This window comes from Leucopleurus acutus (assembly GCF_964270905.1).
Source record: "Leucopleurus acutus genome assembly, chromosome: 9".
NCBI lineage: Eukaryota > Metazoa > Chordata > Mammalia > Artiodactyla > Delphinidae > Leucopleurus > Leucopleurus acutus.
Window position 1 is genome coordinate 60,142,646 of NC_139144.1, and position 18,247 is coordinate 60,160,892.

General features: G+C 51.7%; 1 protein-coding gene across 1 annotated transcript; it reads right to left on the bottom strand.

Moving 5' to 3' along the window:
- Positions 1-16,457: 16,457 nt before the first annotated feature.
- HOXA4 (homeobox A4) lies at positions 16,458-17,979 on the bottom strand (the record flags this gene model as incomplete). The annotated part of the gene is made up of 2 exons (XM_082846059.1): positions 16,458-16,810; positions 17,352-17,979. 2 exons carry the CDS (start codon positions 17,977-17,979, stop codon positions 16,458-16,460), a joined length of 981 nt encoding a protein of 326 aa, XP_082702185.1.
- Positions 17,980-18,247: the final 268 nt, after the last annotated feature.

The following is an 18,247-nucleotide window of genomic DNA, read 5'->3' on the forward strand; positions in this document are numbered from 1 at the left end:
TTACAATGACAAATTCATTGTAATTGAATTTGAAAAGGGCTTACACTTCATGCCTCAACTATGTGTATTCGAGCCCTGAAGTTATTTAAGATTCCAGGAATAGCAGACACTTTGTTAACTAGAAAAAATTAATGTAATAAGCATATAGCAGTGGATGATTATAATTTTGTTTTTAATAATGGACTCCTTTGGATTTCATTATTAAACCAACAATCTGACCAACATCTGGAAAACAGGCACCATTAATTTTCCAGAACCTCAATTAAAAATTACAGCAGCCCTTATGCGGAGTTATTGTATGTGATCTTGAGCCCTGGAGTATTGTTTCTCTTTTGGAAATAGATAGGAAGCTACAGATACCATGATCAAAAAGTAAATAAAGGATAAAATAAAATTTAAAACAGAATAGCAATTTAATGTCTCCGTTTCCTGTTCTTTCACTGAAAATAACTCCAATTACATTTGGCAGTGTTAATGTCTGCCATTATAAATTTTTAAGATACTGGGCTTGTGTAAAATAAAACGTCAGGTTAAGAAAATTACTCCAGACACTTGAACAGCAGATATTAGATAAAACAAAATTAAGTTGATTTTGAACATGCAATATTTCATGTGACTTGCTAATTCATTATCACAGGCTACACCGGCCTGCGGCTTACGGTCTTTTCGTCAAGTTACGCATTGTCTTATAAAATAATAAAAACTACCGTTGAAACTCTTAAGAGCGAACAACAACCTCCATAAACTTAAAATGTGAATTCACCCACCAAAGTCCTTCCTATTGTTTGAGGCCAACGGATAACCACCTTGGGGCCCACATAATCCACCACCCCACCCCACCCCAGCCCCCAAAGTTTGCAACCTAGTAAAGAAGTTGGAGATTTGCCAGCCAGGAAACTTTGCTTTGCATCCCCTGGCAAGGGCCGGGGATGGGAGGAGATTCCATTGAGAAGATCCGTTTCTGGACAGTAACCCCCAGGTGCAAAAACTGAAAGAGTTGAGGAGGCTAAACTGACTGCAGGAAGCAAGCCCTATTGTCTCTCTGGAAGATCTGCCCAAATTCAACCTCCTTCCTTCAGACACTGCTCCCTTTTTCCACTCCCGCCACTTCCTCGGCCTGCCCTCACCCCGAGTTTCAGCGGGAACAGCGGGTAAGAGCTCCCGCGTTCCCTCGCCCACTGCTTCCCCTCCTCCCCAACCCCGAAAAGTTGAGGCTGGGCTAGCGAGAGGGAAGAGGTGGGGGCGGGGATGGGAGAGCGGCCTGAACTCGAAGTGTAAGGGTATCAGTCACTGCCGGGAAGGAAGCTCCGGCTTGTGAACTCTTCTTGAACCGAGATTTAAGTCTGCAGCCATAAATCACCGAGACGTAAACTCCACCATTCAGCGCCGAGAGCGGCCGGTAGTGGCCCCGCTTACCTTAACTTCTGATGAGCGCCGTGAGCGCAGGCTCGGGCTCCGGCCCCCGGCCCGGCTCGGCTCCGCAGCCCGGCCGGGTCCCCTCGGCGCAGGCTGGGCACCGACCCTCAGCATCAGCCGAGACGGCGGGCGGGAGGGAGACCCCGAGGCCCGGACGCCGCGGTGCAGAGCGTGGCCGCCTAGCTGCTCCGGCACGGCTCGCCCAGGGCGGACTGGGGCGGCTCGGACCCCCCCTCCCACCCACCCCACCCACCCACCCTCCCTCCCCTCCCCCACACCCCCGCCCCCTGCCCTTCCCGAGGGCAGCAGCCGCGGTCCGGAGATAAGCGCTAGCGCGGCGCAGGGCTCTGCCTGGGCTAGTGGCACCGACGTGGGTATGTTTCTTATGAATATTACACGCGGAGCAGCGTCTGGTCGGGGGGTGCGGTGGGGGGCGCTGGGGGCGGGCGGCAGGGGAGGCCGAGGCGGCTAGGGGGGAACGTGGGCCGGCGTGGGGGATGGGGCTGAGGCGAGGGGAGGGATGGGAGCGAGCGGGGGAGCTCGGCGGCGGCGGGAGGAGGGCAGCCTCCCCCCAACCCTCACCGCCCTCCCTCTCCCCGCTCCTAGGCGTCACTGAAGTCCAGGAAAATTATGCTAATGAGGACAAACGGCTCTCACAAAGGGGCTCTCTTTCTTAGGAATCCATTTAGGAAACCACCTTACCCTGTGCCCTGGACGTTTCCAGTTGCGGGGCGAAGGGATGACGGAACCAGGAGAAGAGAGTTCCCCAGACTTTGGGCAGTTTACCTCACCTCACCTGCCACCCCCAATCCAAGAACCTCAAAGCCAATCTCTGGGGAGCTGGGATAGGGCCTCCTTTCTCGGGAGACCGCCCCAAGAGCCAACTGGGATGTCTTTGGTTATATTTTTTAAGTAGAAACCCTTGAAATCCTGGCGGCTGGGAGGGAAGTAGCCTGGGGGAGATGCAGGTTGTCCAGGCCGTGAAATGGGACACTCTGGGCTCAGGTACACACAAAGGTGCTAGAATCCTGGGTCTCCAGGTCTTCTGTGCCCATTTCACAGTTCAAACACGCAGCTCACTCTCAGGCAAAGACAGATAAAGTTCTGACCCCCCGCAGGAACGTACACCTATATTTTCTTCCCTAACTGGTGGTACATAGGGACGCTGAGCAGAGGAAAGGCCTGATGTGCCTGGTAACATTGCCAAAACTTTAAGGAGAATAGATGGTCTTTCTCCTCCTTAACGCCTCCCTCAACTCCCCAGATTCAGAAGTGAACTCTGCAAGGATATGTGTGTGGCAAAAAGAGAGAAATGGCGCTTTCGTGCAATTCCAAGGTGTCAGCGGCCGGTCCTTCTCAAAGGAAGGTGTTAAAAATATAAGTAGTATGTTTAAACTGTCAGGGAGCCAAAGTGTCACCTTAGAGCAAAAACAAAGCCAAGGGAAAAGGGAGAAATCAAAAAGCACTCCGGGCCAGGGTGGCCTCATGCATACCAATGGTTTTTGTCATTTATGGCTGGGCAAGATTTATGACTCGGCGCCCCAAAGCTGTAAACAGAGCACAAAACAGCAAACACTTGCTCCTTATGGCATATTGCTCCAGCGCGACTTGAAAGGGGTAGCCAGGCAGCGTAGGAGGCGAGAGCCGGCCGCAAAAATCCGCTGGGCGGCATTTTCTCTTCAAACCGGCCGGGTTGGATGTGGCATTTGAAGAAAGAAGGCGTGGGTCAATAATCAACCCGCACTTTCTCCTCCAAACTGCTGACGCGACTCGCCGCTTTCTCAGCTAAGCCAGCTGCCGGGAAGGCCAGCTCTTCGAGGGAACCTGCCGGGGGAGGGGATGGCCCAGGGCGCCGAGGTGAGGGATGGGGCACCCCGGGCGCATACCTTTCCGCCGGCGCCAGGGCTGTGCCGGCAAAACGCGGGGACTGGACCCGCCGAGCCGCCGGAGCCCTGGGAAAGCCGGGGCGGGAGCTCGGGCCGGGCCTCCACCCGCCCCCGACTAGGTGGCCTCTGGGCTGCGGGCTGCGGGCTGCGGGCTGCGGCGGGCAGAAGTAGGATCTGGACCTCAGGACTAGGGTCTGGCGGCCTGGCACGCAGACTGCCCGGGTCCAGGCCTCGCTGCTGACATCCAACAGATTGGCTTTTGGAGCTAGGCAGGCGAGGTGATTAAAAATAATAATGTATAATAGCTGACGGATTTTTGTTTGTTTGTTACTGCTTTTTAAAAGAAAAATATCGCCAGTCGATTTCCACCGCCGCCGCGCCCTTTCTAGGTAAATCCCGCAGCCATGCACCCGGCTCTGCCAAAACCGCTGAGGTTTTCTTTGGGGAGAGGACCCCTTGGCTGCCCCAATACCCCTAAGTCCCATGCCCCCGCCCCCCATCCCTCGCCCATGTGGACTAGAAGAAAACATTTTCTCAGCACTAGAAGAATCTCTGGAACAGCGGAGGTGCGCTGGTGCCTTTCTACCCTTCACAGGGACCTCCTTGTGAACTTATCTGCGAGGGCCTGTGGGTGGCTCCACGGCTGGCTATGCAGCCAGGGAGGAAGGTGAGGAATAACTGTTGGCAAGAAAGGGCATAGAAATCCCAGACTGGGGAGGAAAATCAATGAGGAAATAAGCTTGCCTGTGAGGTTGAAGTTGGCATTTTGAGGGTAAAAGGGGACTAGCCTTTTTTTAAAAAGTATAGCTGTTGTTTAGCTATGATGGAGTGGCTTTAGCTCTTTCCGTGGAGGAAAAACCAACCGGTTCTCTATAAACGCCACTACTGCCTTCTCTCTGTACACACTTTTATACAGAGTCAGCTCAAGAGTCCATCCCTAGATATTTATTCCGCGTGCTGGCACTGAAGCGACAATAAAAAGATGCCTTTAACAAACCTCTTCTATTCCCTCTCTCATTCTTTCTAGCGAAACTATATTATTTATGAGTCTTTAACTGGGTCAAAATGTACCAGAACTGGGTCATAAATCATATGAAATGCTGACAAGTAATTGAACTGCAATTAAAGCTTACATTTTATTTCCAAGGGGTGTTTTAGAGCACTTGAAATGGCCTCAGTTAAACACGGTTAGCGCCTGGGCCAGTAGCGGAGGAGGGCTGAAGCAGCCCTTCCGTCTGGGGAAGTAAATCCCACTCAAGTAGGGGAAACCTGATTTGATTTTTTTTCCAGTGCAGAACGAAATAAGATTTTTTTTTTTAAGTCAGGAGACAAATACGATTCCCGACTCCTTGTAGGCATCTGTTTTCTCTGCTCCAAGAGCTTCAAGAGCAAAGGAAAGCGAAGTTTCCATCACCTTTTTAGGGAGTTTCCATCCTTTCTGGGAGTGCTGGGTCCCTAAAGCCCAGTTAGCTCAGGCTTTCCCAGTAATTTGGAAGCACACTGTTTAACTCTCTGCCCCCATTCTGGCTACAGCACTGTTTCTGGGGCTCTGAAACCGTTGAGACGTCTGCCTCTGCTTTCTGCAGACTGCCTTCAGACTTCCCTCCAGCCCAGGGCACACCAGCCAGTCCTCCAGCCCTCCTAGCTGGCTGAGGGCGTACAAGGGGGCGCCCAAGCCTTGTGCATTATGAAGCCCAAACGCAGCTCCAGCTCCCTGCTTTCTCTGTCTCCTGAATGTTAGAATAACAGAGCTTCTGGGCATTCAGCACGCTTGCCCCCACCCCAAGCCTCTCCGAGATTTGAGCTGTCCTTCTCCACCCCTACTCGGGCAGAGGGTGCTCAGGGAAACAATGGCTAGTCCTCAGGGTCTAGCTCCTTCAGTCTGGCAAGTGGGAAAGCGCTTCCTGCAACCCAGCACTGAACAAAGTGGCCCGAAGCATCATCAATAAAATGGCAGCGCATCTGGACGCTCATTGATTTCCCTTTCCCAGCTGCTCTGGCTGTCCAGGTCAGCCCTCACCCTCCATCCTGGCCGGCAAACACGGCTAAATGGGGCGCGATCCCCCTTCTCCTTCACTCAGCCCCCACCCCCTGCAGGCAGTCGTGTCCAGCGAGCACAGCGTGGGCCACCTTGGCCCGAGCCGGCGCTTTGGGACCCTCCCTCTGCCTGGGGCTCAGCTTCTGGGACTCAAGCCCCGATGCAGTGGACAAAGCCACTGGAGCGTCGGAGGCCACCAGGCCCACCTAGTAGCCCCCGAGTGCCCCTTCCTTTACAGCCCCCCCAATACTTTCCAAGGAATTAAATTCAGTCTGAGGCGCTACTGGGGATCTTTCAAATGCTTTCGGTTCTAAGGGAGAAACAAAGGAAGAGAAGGGCTGAGGGTCCTGTTCCTGAACCAGGGTCTCCTCACCTGACCTTTGTCTCTCACAGCCATAACTCACTCTACATATGAACAATCAACGGAAATACCTTAAAATAAATTCCATCCTCCTGGTGTGGCCTGGAGTCCCATCGCTAGCTCGCCCAGAACTGCTCCATGAGCGCTGAAAACTGCAACCCGCTAGGAAAGCGCTTTCCAGAGAAGGGGCAGGAGAAGGAGGAGGTGGGTGCGAGGGGGTGGGGGGAAAAGCTCTCGCTCTGTAGAGAATCTAGAAAACGTAATCACAGGCAAAGCCCGCCCGGGTCTCCGCTCCAAATGCCACAATAATGTGCTGTATTATGTGCTCACGTGGTCATACGTCAACTTAAATCCTTCTATTTGAAATAGGGAATCACTGAAGGAACTAGGTTTCCAAGCAGAACATTTAGCTTTCGGGGAGGTGAAGCGGGGGACCTTGACCAGCAATGGGGAAGGGAAGCACTGTCTAGGGCAGTAGGACGCTGGGGGCATCTCCTCCCACCCCAACACGTGCCACACAAGGCCACTTATCTCCACTTATATTTCTTTACACATGATCCAGACACAAGGGAACAGCAATTCTATCTCCATTCTTACAGTCCACGGAACTTTCCTTACAGTCTTCCACTCACACATAAACTGAACCCAGAACACCCAAGCACTCTAGTCTCCCCTGGCCCACTGGCCAGTATGTCAAAAGGCAAGGCGCTAGCCCTGTTTCCAGAAGGAAACCCAATAAGGACTGGCCTAGTCAGTGGACTCCCTAATGGCCTGCCATTGTGTGGAGTTTGCTAACACCCACACCATACACCACAGCCACTGGAGAAACCCAAAAGGCCCATAATTACCTGACAAAAGGCTGAAGCACCTCCTCCAAGTCCAGTTGGTTTTTTTCGACGGGAACCCCCTAGAAGAGAGATGCTTGGCTCTAGAGTGGTGGGTCAGGGTTTGCTAAATCTGAAGGGACCAAGCGCCCTGGCCAAATCTGTACTTACACATTTCCTTAGTGCATAGCTCAGTGATACATGAAATTATAAGCTTCTGATGATGAAAAATGTAAGGGGAAATGATCTAATTGTCTCTGCAAGAGAGGAAAAAAAAAAGAACCAACCTTTGCTGGCATCCCTTGAATTAACCTACTAGACAATCTAGGACCCTCTCTGCAGACAAGTCTGCCCACCCTCCCCCAAGACAACTCCGTGTCCACCATCAGAAACTGAACTGGACCAACTCAGCTCAGGAAGAACCTGGCATTACCCCTCCCCATCCCACTCCAACTCCTACCTTCTGCTTGGTGACACCATCCACTGACTTTAACACTTCACCCTCTCAGGAGCCATCTAAAAAGTTCCTCTTTTCAGGCCTTAGTTTCTGAACTAGGGGAGTGCTCTGAGGGGGTAAGATCCTCATGCCATATTCTTTTGTTCCTCGAGAGTAGGTCTTCAGCTGGCTAGGCCTCTCTAAGTGTGAGGACTCACTTGTAGCAGCTGCCGGAAGCTGTGCGTGATTCTTCCCTCCTCTCCTCCCCCACAGAGGAGCAGAAGAGGCCTGGTGAGAATGTAAGGCCCTCAGCAAAGGGGCCTGGTCATGGGGATGTCCAAATCACAAGGGCAATAAAAGAGGAGGAGACCGAATCCCTTGGAAGTAAGCCCTGGCCTAAGCTAGAGGTAGTGTTCCAATAAGGTTCTGTCTGTGGGATAGCTGGGAGACAACCTCTTTGTGAACTTTCCCAGCTCTGAACGAAGCCACAAGCTAGAAAGTGAGAACCCAAAGTGAAAACCTGCTTCTCTCACGTTTTGGGGGTAGAGGACAGGACCAAAGGCTGGTTTCAAAAAGCACTCTCCAGTTCCCCGAGGACTCAGACAACTAATACACTGTCCTCTGCTCCCCTTACCCCTCCACCCACACAATTTCACCCTGAGCTCTCCAGATAGCCTGGCAAACCCCTTGCCTGCTCCCAACCAAAGTTTCTGCACAGGCTTCGACTCAGAGATGAGAAGGGGCCCCCTTCAGAACTCTCAGAGCAATCTGGAGCAAACCAAAACTCCCGAGGCCATAAATCAATGGGAGAAGCCTTTGGTACTGCTTCAGAGAAATGCCTTAACGCCAGCAAGGCCCAGCAGCATCTCAGCTCCAGCCAGGAGCCCCCATACCGCTATTAACAGCCCAGTTAATGCTCCAACTGCTGTTTAACAATTAACATTAACGACTTGGGGTGGGATGTGAAGGGAAAAATCTGAGCAAGTCAAAGGAAATTTAACTTCTGAGGTGAAAACAGCTTCGCTATGAGACCTTGGTCTGGGCAAGCCCCCGGGGAACCAGCAGCTGAGAGTCCTCCTTCACCACTCTGAAACCCACTTTCCTGGAGCAAGGCTGTGGGTCTTTTATGGTTCAGTTCCAGAGAACAAGAATAGAGATGCTCAAGTATCTAAGCCCAGGTTGGGAAACCCAGCTGCCAATCCGCCCTCTCCTGACTCCCCCACCCAACCTGGCCAGGGCTGGGGACACATACCCTGGATCCGTGCACCAGAGCCAAAATAGCCGTGAAGTTGTCTTGGAAGGAGCAGGTGACCAAGGATACAGAGCTTGAGTCAATATTTGCAAGGCTGTTGGCAGATTAGCTATATCTGTATTCAAACACTGCAATCTGATTTCTCTGTCAAAAATACACTTAACATTTTTCTCCCTTTACTTAACTCTAGTGGTTTTTCTACTCAGCGTCAGGTAGGGCCTTCTTTGCTCACGGTATGTGTGTGTGTGTGTGTGTGTGTGTGTGTGTGAGAGAGAGTGAGAGAGAGTAGATTATAGATCATTATTTAACATGAGATATTTCCTGTGGGTGCAACTACAGTACAAATGAGCTCCAAGTTCTCTGGACACATATGGATGTGTATATCATTTTATACACATGGCCGCAGACCTCTGCAACTATTTACACATGCAGTGGTTCTGTTGTGTGCAGAGATGCAAATCATAAGTACACACTGAGTTGCAAATTCCTGAAATGCTCCATCTATACTTGGTATAAACAGACATACAGTAGCTGAGAACATAACCAGCTTTACAATTACTCTGTTTACTTCCTATCTGATAAAGTAATAATTGTATCTGGAATACCATATCAGTCTTAGAGCAACACTGAATAGCATGTTTTGATTAATTAACAACCTGATATCTATTGTAGGAGCAGATTTCGGGGAAGGCTGAGGCCTAGGGAATAGAAGATAAAAATCTCAGAAAACTTTTTAAAATAAGTAATTCCTGAAAGCACAAAGCAAATCCATTCTTTCAACCCAAGCTTTTGAAAGCTATTCCAGCAGCCCCTCCCCCAAATGGCAGCAAATTTGTGGATCTTTTACAAGGTAATAAACCACAGTAATTACCTCCCTGCACCCCAAACTAAGAGAACAAATTAAGCCAGAACTTGAAAACAATTTTAAAGAGTTTTCCCTTGTTCCAAATAGGAAAAGAAAACGCCGAGACATACAAAACTCGTGCTTTTCGTATAGGAGGATCAGCGGATCAGCCCGGCTAAAGAAACCCAGAAGCCCAGCTGCCTGCGATGGTCTACACATTTGAAATACAGCAACTTCCTTCGTGCCGAGAAAAGGCAAAACGATAGGAGAAACTGCAAGGCGGCGACACAAGTTTCCTCCACGCAGAGCTGGGACTGGCCACAACTGCCGAGCTCACAGTCTCCGCAGGCGCCGCAAACAGTCCACAAGGAGAGCAGCCCACGCAGCGGCCGGCGCGCCAGTGGCCTCTACTTGCTTTTGCCCTGCTGTTCCGTGTAGCGGTTTGGTCTGTCTGGGGCATGCCGGAGGGGACAAACACACCCTTCTGAGCCCCCTGCCCCACACACAGACACACATCTTTGGTCTATGCAACCGCCCCTCCGTATGAGGCCGGCTTTGGGGCAGAGCTTTGTCCGCTGAAGCCCCGCATTGGCTGGGCGTGCAGCTGAGGGGAACCAGCCCCAAAACTCCTCTGAAGTTAAATATTGACCAGCACCTCTTTCAAAGGGCATGGGGTTGCAGCTGCCACGGAAAGTAAACTCCTGCCCAAAGGCCCGGTGCGAAACCCGGGGCAGTGAAGAGTTTTGACGCAGCGCTTACCTCGAAAGATGTCGAAGACTGAACTCGAGAGTGTCTCCAGCTTCGGGCGCTCAGGGAACCGCCGTTTCCGGTGTCTGGGCGCTCTGCGGACAAACAAACAGCAGAGGGTGAACAGCGGCTGCGGAGGAAGGGAGTTGGAAGGCCGGAGGCCGAGACGAAGGCAGCGCGGGCACCAGGGTGGCCCCCGGGGTGACGCGGACACGGAGGAGTCGCCAGGGCACTCGTCCATGCGGCTCACTCATTGCTTGAAAGGTTCCGGTCTACAAATAGCCTGAAGATCATGATTTATTTTTGTAAAATAAATACATACTCCATCTCCGCACCCACACTCTTTTTTTTTTCTTTTTATGCGGGGGGGAGGGGAAGCGGGAAGAAAATGGACCAGACGGAGGAAGACAAGAAGGTGGAAGAGGCTTTCTGTTGGTGTCCGCTCTGCTGCGAGAGCTCCTCTCGCACCTCAACTTGGGGATGTGAATGCACGCTTTATTTTCTTTTGCTAACAAAGGGAAGCCTTGTCTGGGAGCATTCAATCACGGACTCTCCTGAAACCTCACTAATAGTGTTCATTTCTGTTTGGCGCGAAATCAGATTCCAGCTCAGCCCATGGGCTGGGGCAGTCTTGTGAGGTTTTGTCTTCTGGTTCATTAAAGCCCTGGGGCATCCTTTCTCGGTCCCAGTGGGCTGGCGGGACCACCACAGTGCCCAGTCCCTCAGAGTAGGCCAGTTATGGTTTCTGGAAGTGGGGGAAACGGGAAAGGATGCGGGCATCAGACAATAACCGATCTGGGGGCCCTACCCAGCCTCCCTATGCACAGCAGCCACGAGCCGCTCCAGGCCCTAATTCCGCTGCTGCCTCATTCCTTAAGATATTTGCAACCCTTTCTTGCTCTCTAACTACCAAAGGGTCAGCCAACTTTCGGGGGATGGGGGGAAGACTCTGAGGAGGGACAAAGAATCCTCCTGTGCGTTGGGTTCAGGCTTGGAGAAGTTCTTTGCTGGGCTGGGACTCTGAGGGCCGGTTGCTTCCACAGCTCTGTCCCTGCCCCACTATCCCTTCACCCAGGCCTGGGTGGCCTCCCCACACTCCAGCCTGCCTAAATTAGCCCCAGTGACTGTCCCGCGTCCATGCAATCCTGCTGATAGTGCCAAGAGAGGCTACCAAATAGCCGGTAAGTACCCTGACCCTCAGGCTTCAGGGCCCTCTAGCACACTGAACAAGTGGCCGCACACCAGCAGGTAGCTGCCCTCTGCCACCACCTCGACCTGCAGGCCCCATTGTCCGTCAAGCACTTGGGACTCAGAATCCATGCTGGGCCCTTTCTCTTGTTCAAACTTGCCCTCTACGTCCCCAAAGGGAGCGCCCCCTGGCCTTGGGGATCCTGGCCTGACCCTGAGCAAGGTGGGGCTTAGCCACCCTGCACATTACCACTCAGCTTAGCCCCAGAAGGATCTGCTGCACCACCATCCACCACAACACACATCCCCACCCCCTCACGCTTAGGAGTATTGTCATTATTATGGTGATCATTGTTGTTGCTATTTCCTTATCCCCAAGTCAAATATTCATGGCTGCTGTTCCACCATAAATCGTTCAGACTAATGAGTCACAAAGAGATGCTGCCCAGGTCTCTCCCTCTGCAATGGCCGCCACCACCGCGGCCTCTCTCTCCGCGTTTTTGGCGCTCGCCCGGCGCGGGTGATTTATGAACACCGGGAAAATTGGACAAAGCCGCGCGTCCGTTCTGTGGTATCTCTGCAGCCTTCCCCAGTGCGAATCAGAACATTACCAACTGTCTGCTCATCCGTCCCACTTCATCACCAAAGCCAAGATGTGACCGCAGAAATCCCGAGCCCGAACTCACGTTTGCCCGGGCGCGGCGCGCTCCACAGACTCGCACAACCCCTGCAGGAAAAGCCCCAAGACCCAGCGTGGGCCCGCCAGCTCCGGTCCTGGCCGCTGACGGCCTCTCTCCACCACTCCTGAAGGAGTTAAAAAGCCTTTGGATACAAATCTGAGTATGTGTGCTTTTAAAAATCAAATAGGAAGTTGGGGGACTCACTTCTGAGAGATTCATTCCTAGTGAAGCCCTGACGACTCCGATCCATTCCTGACGATCCGCATTAATTATTTAATGAGTCACGTGACCACAAAGATTACAATTTCAATATCTCCCTCGAACAGGCGCTACACCTTTATCTGCTGCAACCAGGATCCTTGTTTAACTTTTTTAGCTCCCAGGCCTCCGAAACGCAGATGCCCGCTCCCAGGCAAGCCACCGCCATGTAAATCCCAGGGCCAGCCATAGTAGAATTAGTCATTCCAGGACTAGGAGAATTGTGGACAGTCAGGTGCCCTGATGTCGGTCCCCTCCTGAGCCCAGAGGTCAGCCCACCTGTCTCAGCGCACTGGCTAAAGCAGTTTGGTTACATGATTTCCCCAGCTGCTTTGGTGGCTCATCAGGCAAGAACCCACCCTTCTTCCCTGGCCTCTGGACACCTGTGGCCCTCTGTTTCAAGTGTAAGCTCAGATGCATATGTCCATTCCAGGCTGCTGCAGAGAAAAGATGTCTGTACACTTACCCCTACCCAAGGTGAGACCAAAGACTCTGTTCAAACTACACACTCATTAACATAAAGAACGTGAAGGGGAAGCGTTCAGCTGCCTCAGTTTCCTCATTGGTAAACTGAGAAGACTGAACCAAAACGGCCTCCAGATCCCTTTTGCCCTGGACATCCTTTCAATGAGGGGATCTCTTTTAGCCCCAGGAATCAATCCCAGAGAGGGTGGGACTGGCCTGAAAGCAGGGGTGGGGGAGAGGGGCCCCCATGAGTTTGGGGCCTTGAGAAGAAGAGATGCCAGAGTTCCAGGACTGAAGTTTCAGACTAGAATGTTTCACAACAGCGCCAGCAGCCTCCCTGATGCTATCAAGGAGTTAGAACACACTCTCTTCCTCCTCCTTCCCAGCCCCTACTCTTTGAGAGAGGAAGCAGTTATTCTTGGGCCAGTGTATAATATAGACAAGGGGCAACAGGAGCAGCTGCTGGGAAAGGTGAGCCTGTGTTCTTCAATACCAGCCCGCAGCTAGGGATGCAGAAACCAAGAGAGTACAAAGAACAGCCTATTGCCTGCACAGAACCAACGCATTCACACAGGAAGTCCCAGGTTTCTGTTTGCTACAGTGATTCTTCGGGGTTCTTCTTTCTTTCCATTCCAAAGAGCTGTGGATATGTTTCTATGTTGAAAGGGCTGTAGAAAAGGCAGTGGTGAGAAAAGCAGCACAGATTGGAAGCTCAGGGAAGCAGGGGGACAGAGGAGAGATGGTGATACTCATCCCATGGGGAGGAGGCTGAGAAGTGGGGGGAATGTGGGCACCCTGGGACAGGTGAATATAAAGTCAAAGATGCTGTGTGGAGGGCCCACTCTCCATATATCTAGGTAATCTTCCCAGGAGGTCCATCCTGGGTATTAAGTACTCTACTATGCCTGTCACAGTTGAATTCCTGCTGTAATAAAACACCGGGTATATCGCAGATTTCAGCAAAACTAGGAAAGAGAGCCTGAAAAGTGCCATCTCTCTTCACGGGGGAGAGTGTTAAGTACTTAATTCAAACTGTGACCATTAAAGTGTCTCCTATCCGATTAGGTTGATTTCAGATGTTGACAAAACTTTTATCTCCGGAGTCATGCACAGTGTGGCTCTGTGACTAAAGCAGATGAGTGTGTGTTAGAGGGAAGGAGGGGAAAAGAGAGAAAGAAGAGGGGAGCATGTATAAGGGTCATTTTTGTAGGAGGCTTACAGAGCTTACGCAAAATACTGTCTTTAAAGGCCAAGGGTTTGAGGGGCCAGTAGGGTCCGCTTTAAAAAAAAAATTAATGAGATAGAAAATTTGTCCTCTGGGTGAACTCTTATGGTTGCCCTAGCAAGGGGCAGACAATGAACGATTTTGAAGCACAAAGTGGGATTTTCTAAGCTGTTATAACAAACTCCCTTAAAGACCAAATCTGAAGCAGGCAAAACACTTGAAGAAATGACATAATCATTTGGATCATCGTGGGTAACTTTGGCTTTGTAAAACTTACCAACACCTTAATAATCAAGACAGCTTGGGCAAAAACTACCATTTTGTTCTGGGATATTAGAAAGACAATCTCGATCCTCTCTCTTTTTTTCCTGGATAGATTTAGAGTAAGTGAAAGAAAGTTACCCCTTCCACCCCTATACAAGTGCCCCCAGTATGAAGCTAATGAATGCCCCCGTACCCCTCCTTCCTCACCAAGGAGAAATATAAGAATTTACCTTAAATGATGATAATCTGCCATTCGAGGTTTTGCAGCTCGACACTCAATTTCCACCAAGAGTCTAGGCATTTTTTGAGCAGACAGCCAAGATGCTGAGTCTTTGCCCGAGACCACATTATTTTCAAGAAGATCCCTCGCTTCTCCACAGACTTTTCCCAGAGAATGCCTTTCAGAATTGCTGTTGAATTACAAAGAAGTATTTATTGTATGAGGTGATTAATGATTCCTGGGGAAATTGCTATTTTCAGCGTGATTTAATTGCGTTTTACAAGTGAGTGTAGTAGGGGGAGGGTTAATAAGTTTTAGCAGCAGTTGCAGGGCCTCCAGAAACCCCTGGCACCCGTTGGCACCTTATAAAATGCACTTTATGCCAGGTTTGGCCTGACCTGGGAAGAAGTGTATTTGTTTGCCCCTGAATTTTCCTGGGGATAGGAGGTGGCCCCTCAGAGACTGGTGTCCACTTTCCTCTCAGATCTGGTTTGCTCCCAGGTAGAGAACAATCACCCTTGCCTGTTATCACACACAGAGCAGCCGAGGCGAAAGGGGTAACAGCACTGACTACTGGCTAAGGATGGTTAGCCTCTGATGGGAAAATGTGTTTAAAAATCCTCTGATACTGCAGAGGTAGGTGAGTTCCCCCCTCCCATCTCTGCTAAAATTGTTACATGAACTAAAAACCACACTCATTCAAAGCCAGGTTACAGTTCTAATATTTGGGGGCTAGTGGCTGTTGGTTTTCTGAATCTTGTTGCAGAGTACTCCCTTCAGTGACAACCAAGTCTAAATCCTCTTTTACTAATTTGTAAATCAGTAAACAAATACTAGGGCTATGAAGATTGAGAATGGGGTTTGAGTTCAACCTTCTGAGTCTAGATCTCTAGGTTGCGCAGAAAGATCCAGGAGCATTTGAGGAAGGCGACCCTAGTTCAGAGATTGGCTTTCTTCCAGCACTTAATACTCCCAGGTCTACCTTGCTTAAGGTGTCATTATGCTTTTTCTTTCCTCAGAAGAAACCCTGGAGGGTGTACTGGGAAAATTCAGTTTATTTTGAAAGCTCCTGCTTCAAAAAAGAAAAAAGAAAAGAAAAAGAAACAAACAAACAAAAATCCCAAGCTGTAGTTAGTGAAGAAGAGAACCTTATAAACAGGCAAGAAACAAAAAGCAATCTCAACTCTTTGCACAAACTAGTTTTTATCTCCAGGGAAACAGAAAGATTAAGCGTGAAGGTGCAATAAATACCAAAGAGACCACTTCTTTCCAAGTGTGCTCAGAGTTCAGCATGTAGAACAGCTGCAGAAAGTCCTGGGCCCACAGCACTGCGCAGTTTCACCTTTCATTGCAGAGAAGGACACGTTTCTATGCCTTACAGAGACTTGAGGCCTGAAAGCCTGGCCAAGTTTGGGAAGAGGAGCCCTCTCAGAGCTCAAGAGCCTTCCTGCTCTTTGGAACTTTCCCCACAGTGGGTCAAACTTGACAAGAGTTCAGCTCAAGTTGAACAAATTATGTGAGCAGTTAGTCCAAGTGAATGCAACTCAAGCCATCTACAGGAATTTTACATGCAAGGCCAACCATTTCAATTGAGATAATTTTTTTTAAATTAAAAGTAGGAAACACACAAATATGTCTCAGAACTTTGTTTTTTAAATGGAGTTTATTCTTAGCACATGTCTTTCTATAGAGCCACACCACAATTTGTAGAGTTGCACATGGGTCTAAATGCACTCTCCCTCCCCCAAGATAGTGCCTCAGAATAAGACAACAATATCTCCACAACAATATTTTAAATAAAGGAAAGGAAAGGAAACTAACGTGTCACATCTACCATCAAGGTCTGTACATTTTGAGAAATAAATAATCTTGTGAGGTCCACAATGTCTACTCATTTATTCAGTTCGGTACAAGCTTGTATGAGCTGCCTTAATGAGGGAAGGGGAAATAAGGAAGATAGGAAAAGGGTCTGATTTTTTCTGCTTGCAACAAATATACATGTACACGTCCCCAGTCAGCATGGGTTGTGCGACTGCCTTTAGCCATCTCAAAAGTATTTGATGCCAAGTGGTTCTTCTCAGGTACCCAAACCTGGCAGCCTTGTTCAGGCCAGCAGGTTGTCCCACTAGTCAGCATCTTGGCCATTGTCCTCTCTTGGGCGGCAACCAGCTCACACTCTTACCCAGAAAATGTCTTCTTTTTATTATCCTTTTCACCTTTTATTATCCTTTTCACCAAGCTGAGTTTTGTTTTGGGGTCTGTTGTAGTCCAGATGGGGAGGGGTGGATGGGAAAGGGGTAGAAGAGGAAAGAAAAGCATGTGAGGGCAAGAACTGGTCTAGAGCTCTGGAAGATTATATGGAGGAGGGAATGGGTGTGGAGGCGCCCTGGTGGGGGTGAGGATGGGGGTGCGGGTGTGGGCTCTGAGTTTGTGGTTTCCCCGGTGGGCCTGCTGAGGCCGAGGCCGAGTTGGAGGATCGCATCTTAGTGTTGGGCAGTTTGTGATCTTTCTTCCACTTCATCCTTCGGTTCTGAAACCAGATCTTGACCTGGCGCTCGGACAAGCAGAGCGTGTGGGCAATTTCGATGCGGCGACGCCGGGTCAGGTAGCGGTTAAAGTGGAACTCCTTCTCCAGCTCCAAGACCTGCTGCCGGGTGTAGGCGGTTCGGGAGCGCTTGGGCTCCCCTCCGTTATAACTGGGGTTGACTGAAAGCCCATAACCCCGATGAAGAAAGCCAAGGAGGAGGGAGTGGAAGAGAGGGAAAAGAGGAGGAAAGAGAAGGTGGGGTGGGGGAAGAGCAATTGGACATCATCATTATATAATAACCTGACACCAAGTTCACGCAAGATACATAAAACGGCAAAGAAAATGTTTCACAGGCTATTGACAAGGGAAACACCCGAGAGCCATAAAGAATAGTGCTGGGCATTGGGGCTGAAGAAAAGCTTCAAAGACACATGGCCTGAAGCCTCTGCCAGGGCAATTAAATTTATGGGGGCTATAATTACTGCCCTAACAGTTTGGCGTCTCGTAAATCTCCCGATAAAGGGACCCCGGGTACAAAAGGATTCTCACGTTGGGATCAGGCGGCTGGCTGGCGCGCACACACCCACATCCCACTGTAGCTAGAGCCAGCTGGGGGCTCCCCTCCCGAGGCCCCCAACCCCTCGGCCTCTCCCCACGACCCCCGCCCCAACCCTGGAACCCGGGCTCGGTCCCAGCCCACCCTCCCGCGCCTCCACGTACCGGCGCTGACATGGATCTTCTTCATCCAGGGGTACACCACGGGCTCCTTGCCCTTCAGGCCCAGCGGGCTCTTGTCGCCCAGGAGCAGCGGGCACGCGGGGGCGCTGCCCCCTGCCGGGACGCCCGGGGTGGCGGGAGCCGCCTCGCAGCGCCGCGGGGGCGCGGAGGCAGCCGCACGATGCTGCGGGGGAGACGGCGGCGGGGGCTGCCGCCCGGGCGGCATGACATGGCTCGCGTGCAAGCCGTGCGCGGGACCCTTGGCGTGCGCCGGGGGCTGCTCGGGCTGCGGCGGCCGCCCGGGGCTGGCGCTGCCGCGGTAGTCATAGGGGTAGGCGGTGTCGGCGGCACCGTGCGCGGGGTAGAGCGCGGCTGCGGGATAGGAGGCCTCGCGGGCGGCCCGCGGCGCGTAGTAGGAGGCTGCGGACTCTCGGCTGCCGCCCGCGTGGGGGAGCTGGGGCTGCTGCTGCGGCAGGTGCTGGGCCGCGGGCACTGGGGGCTGCTGGTAGCCCGGGCCCCCGCCAGGGCCGCCGTCTCTGCCGCCCGGGCCGCTGTGCTGCGCGTACTCCTCGAAGGGAGGGAACTTGGGCTCGATGTAGTTGGAGTTTATCAAAAACGAGCTCATGGTCATTAATTTGTGAAGTGCAAAAATACTAATTTTTCTCGCGTTGTCGTTTTTCTGGGCTCGCCGAGGCCCCTCCCCCTCCTGCCTCGCTTCCCATCCCCCCTTTCCCCCGCTCCCTTCCCCTCCCCCGCTGTCAAGATCCCACCCCTCCCCCTCCCCCTCCCTCCGCCGCCGACGCCACCAAAGTTCGCGCCGCTCCTCCCCCGCGGCTCGCCCGCGCGCGCGCGCGCGCGCGCGTCCCCGGTCTCGGCCCCGCGCGCGCCCCGCCCAGTAC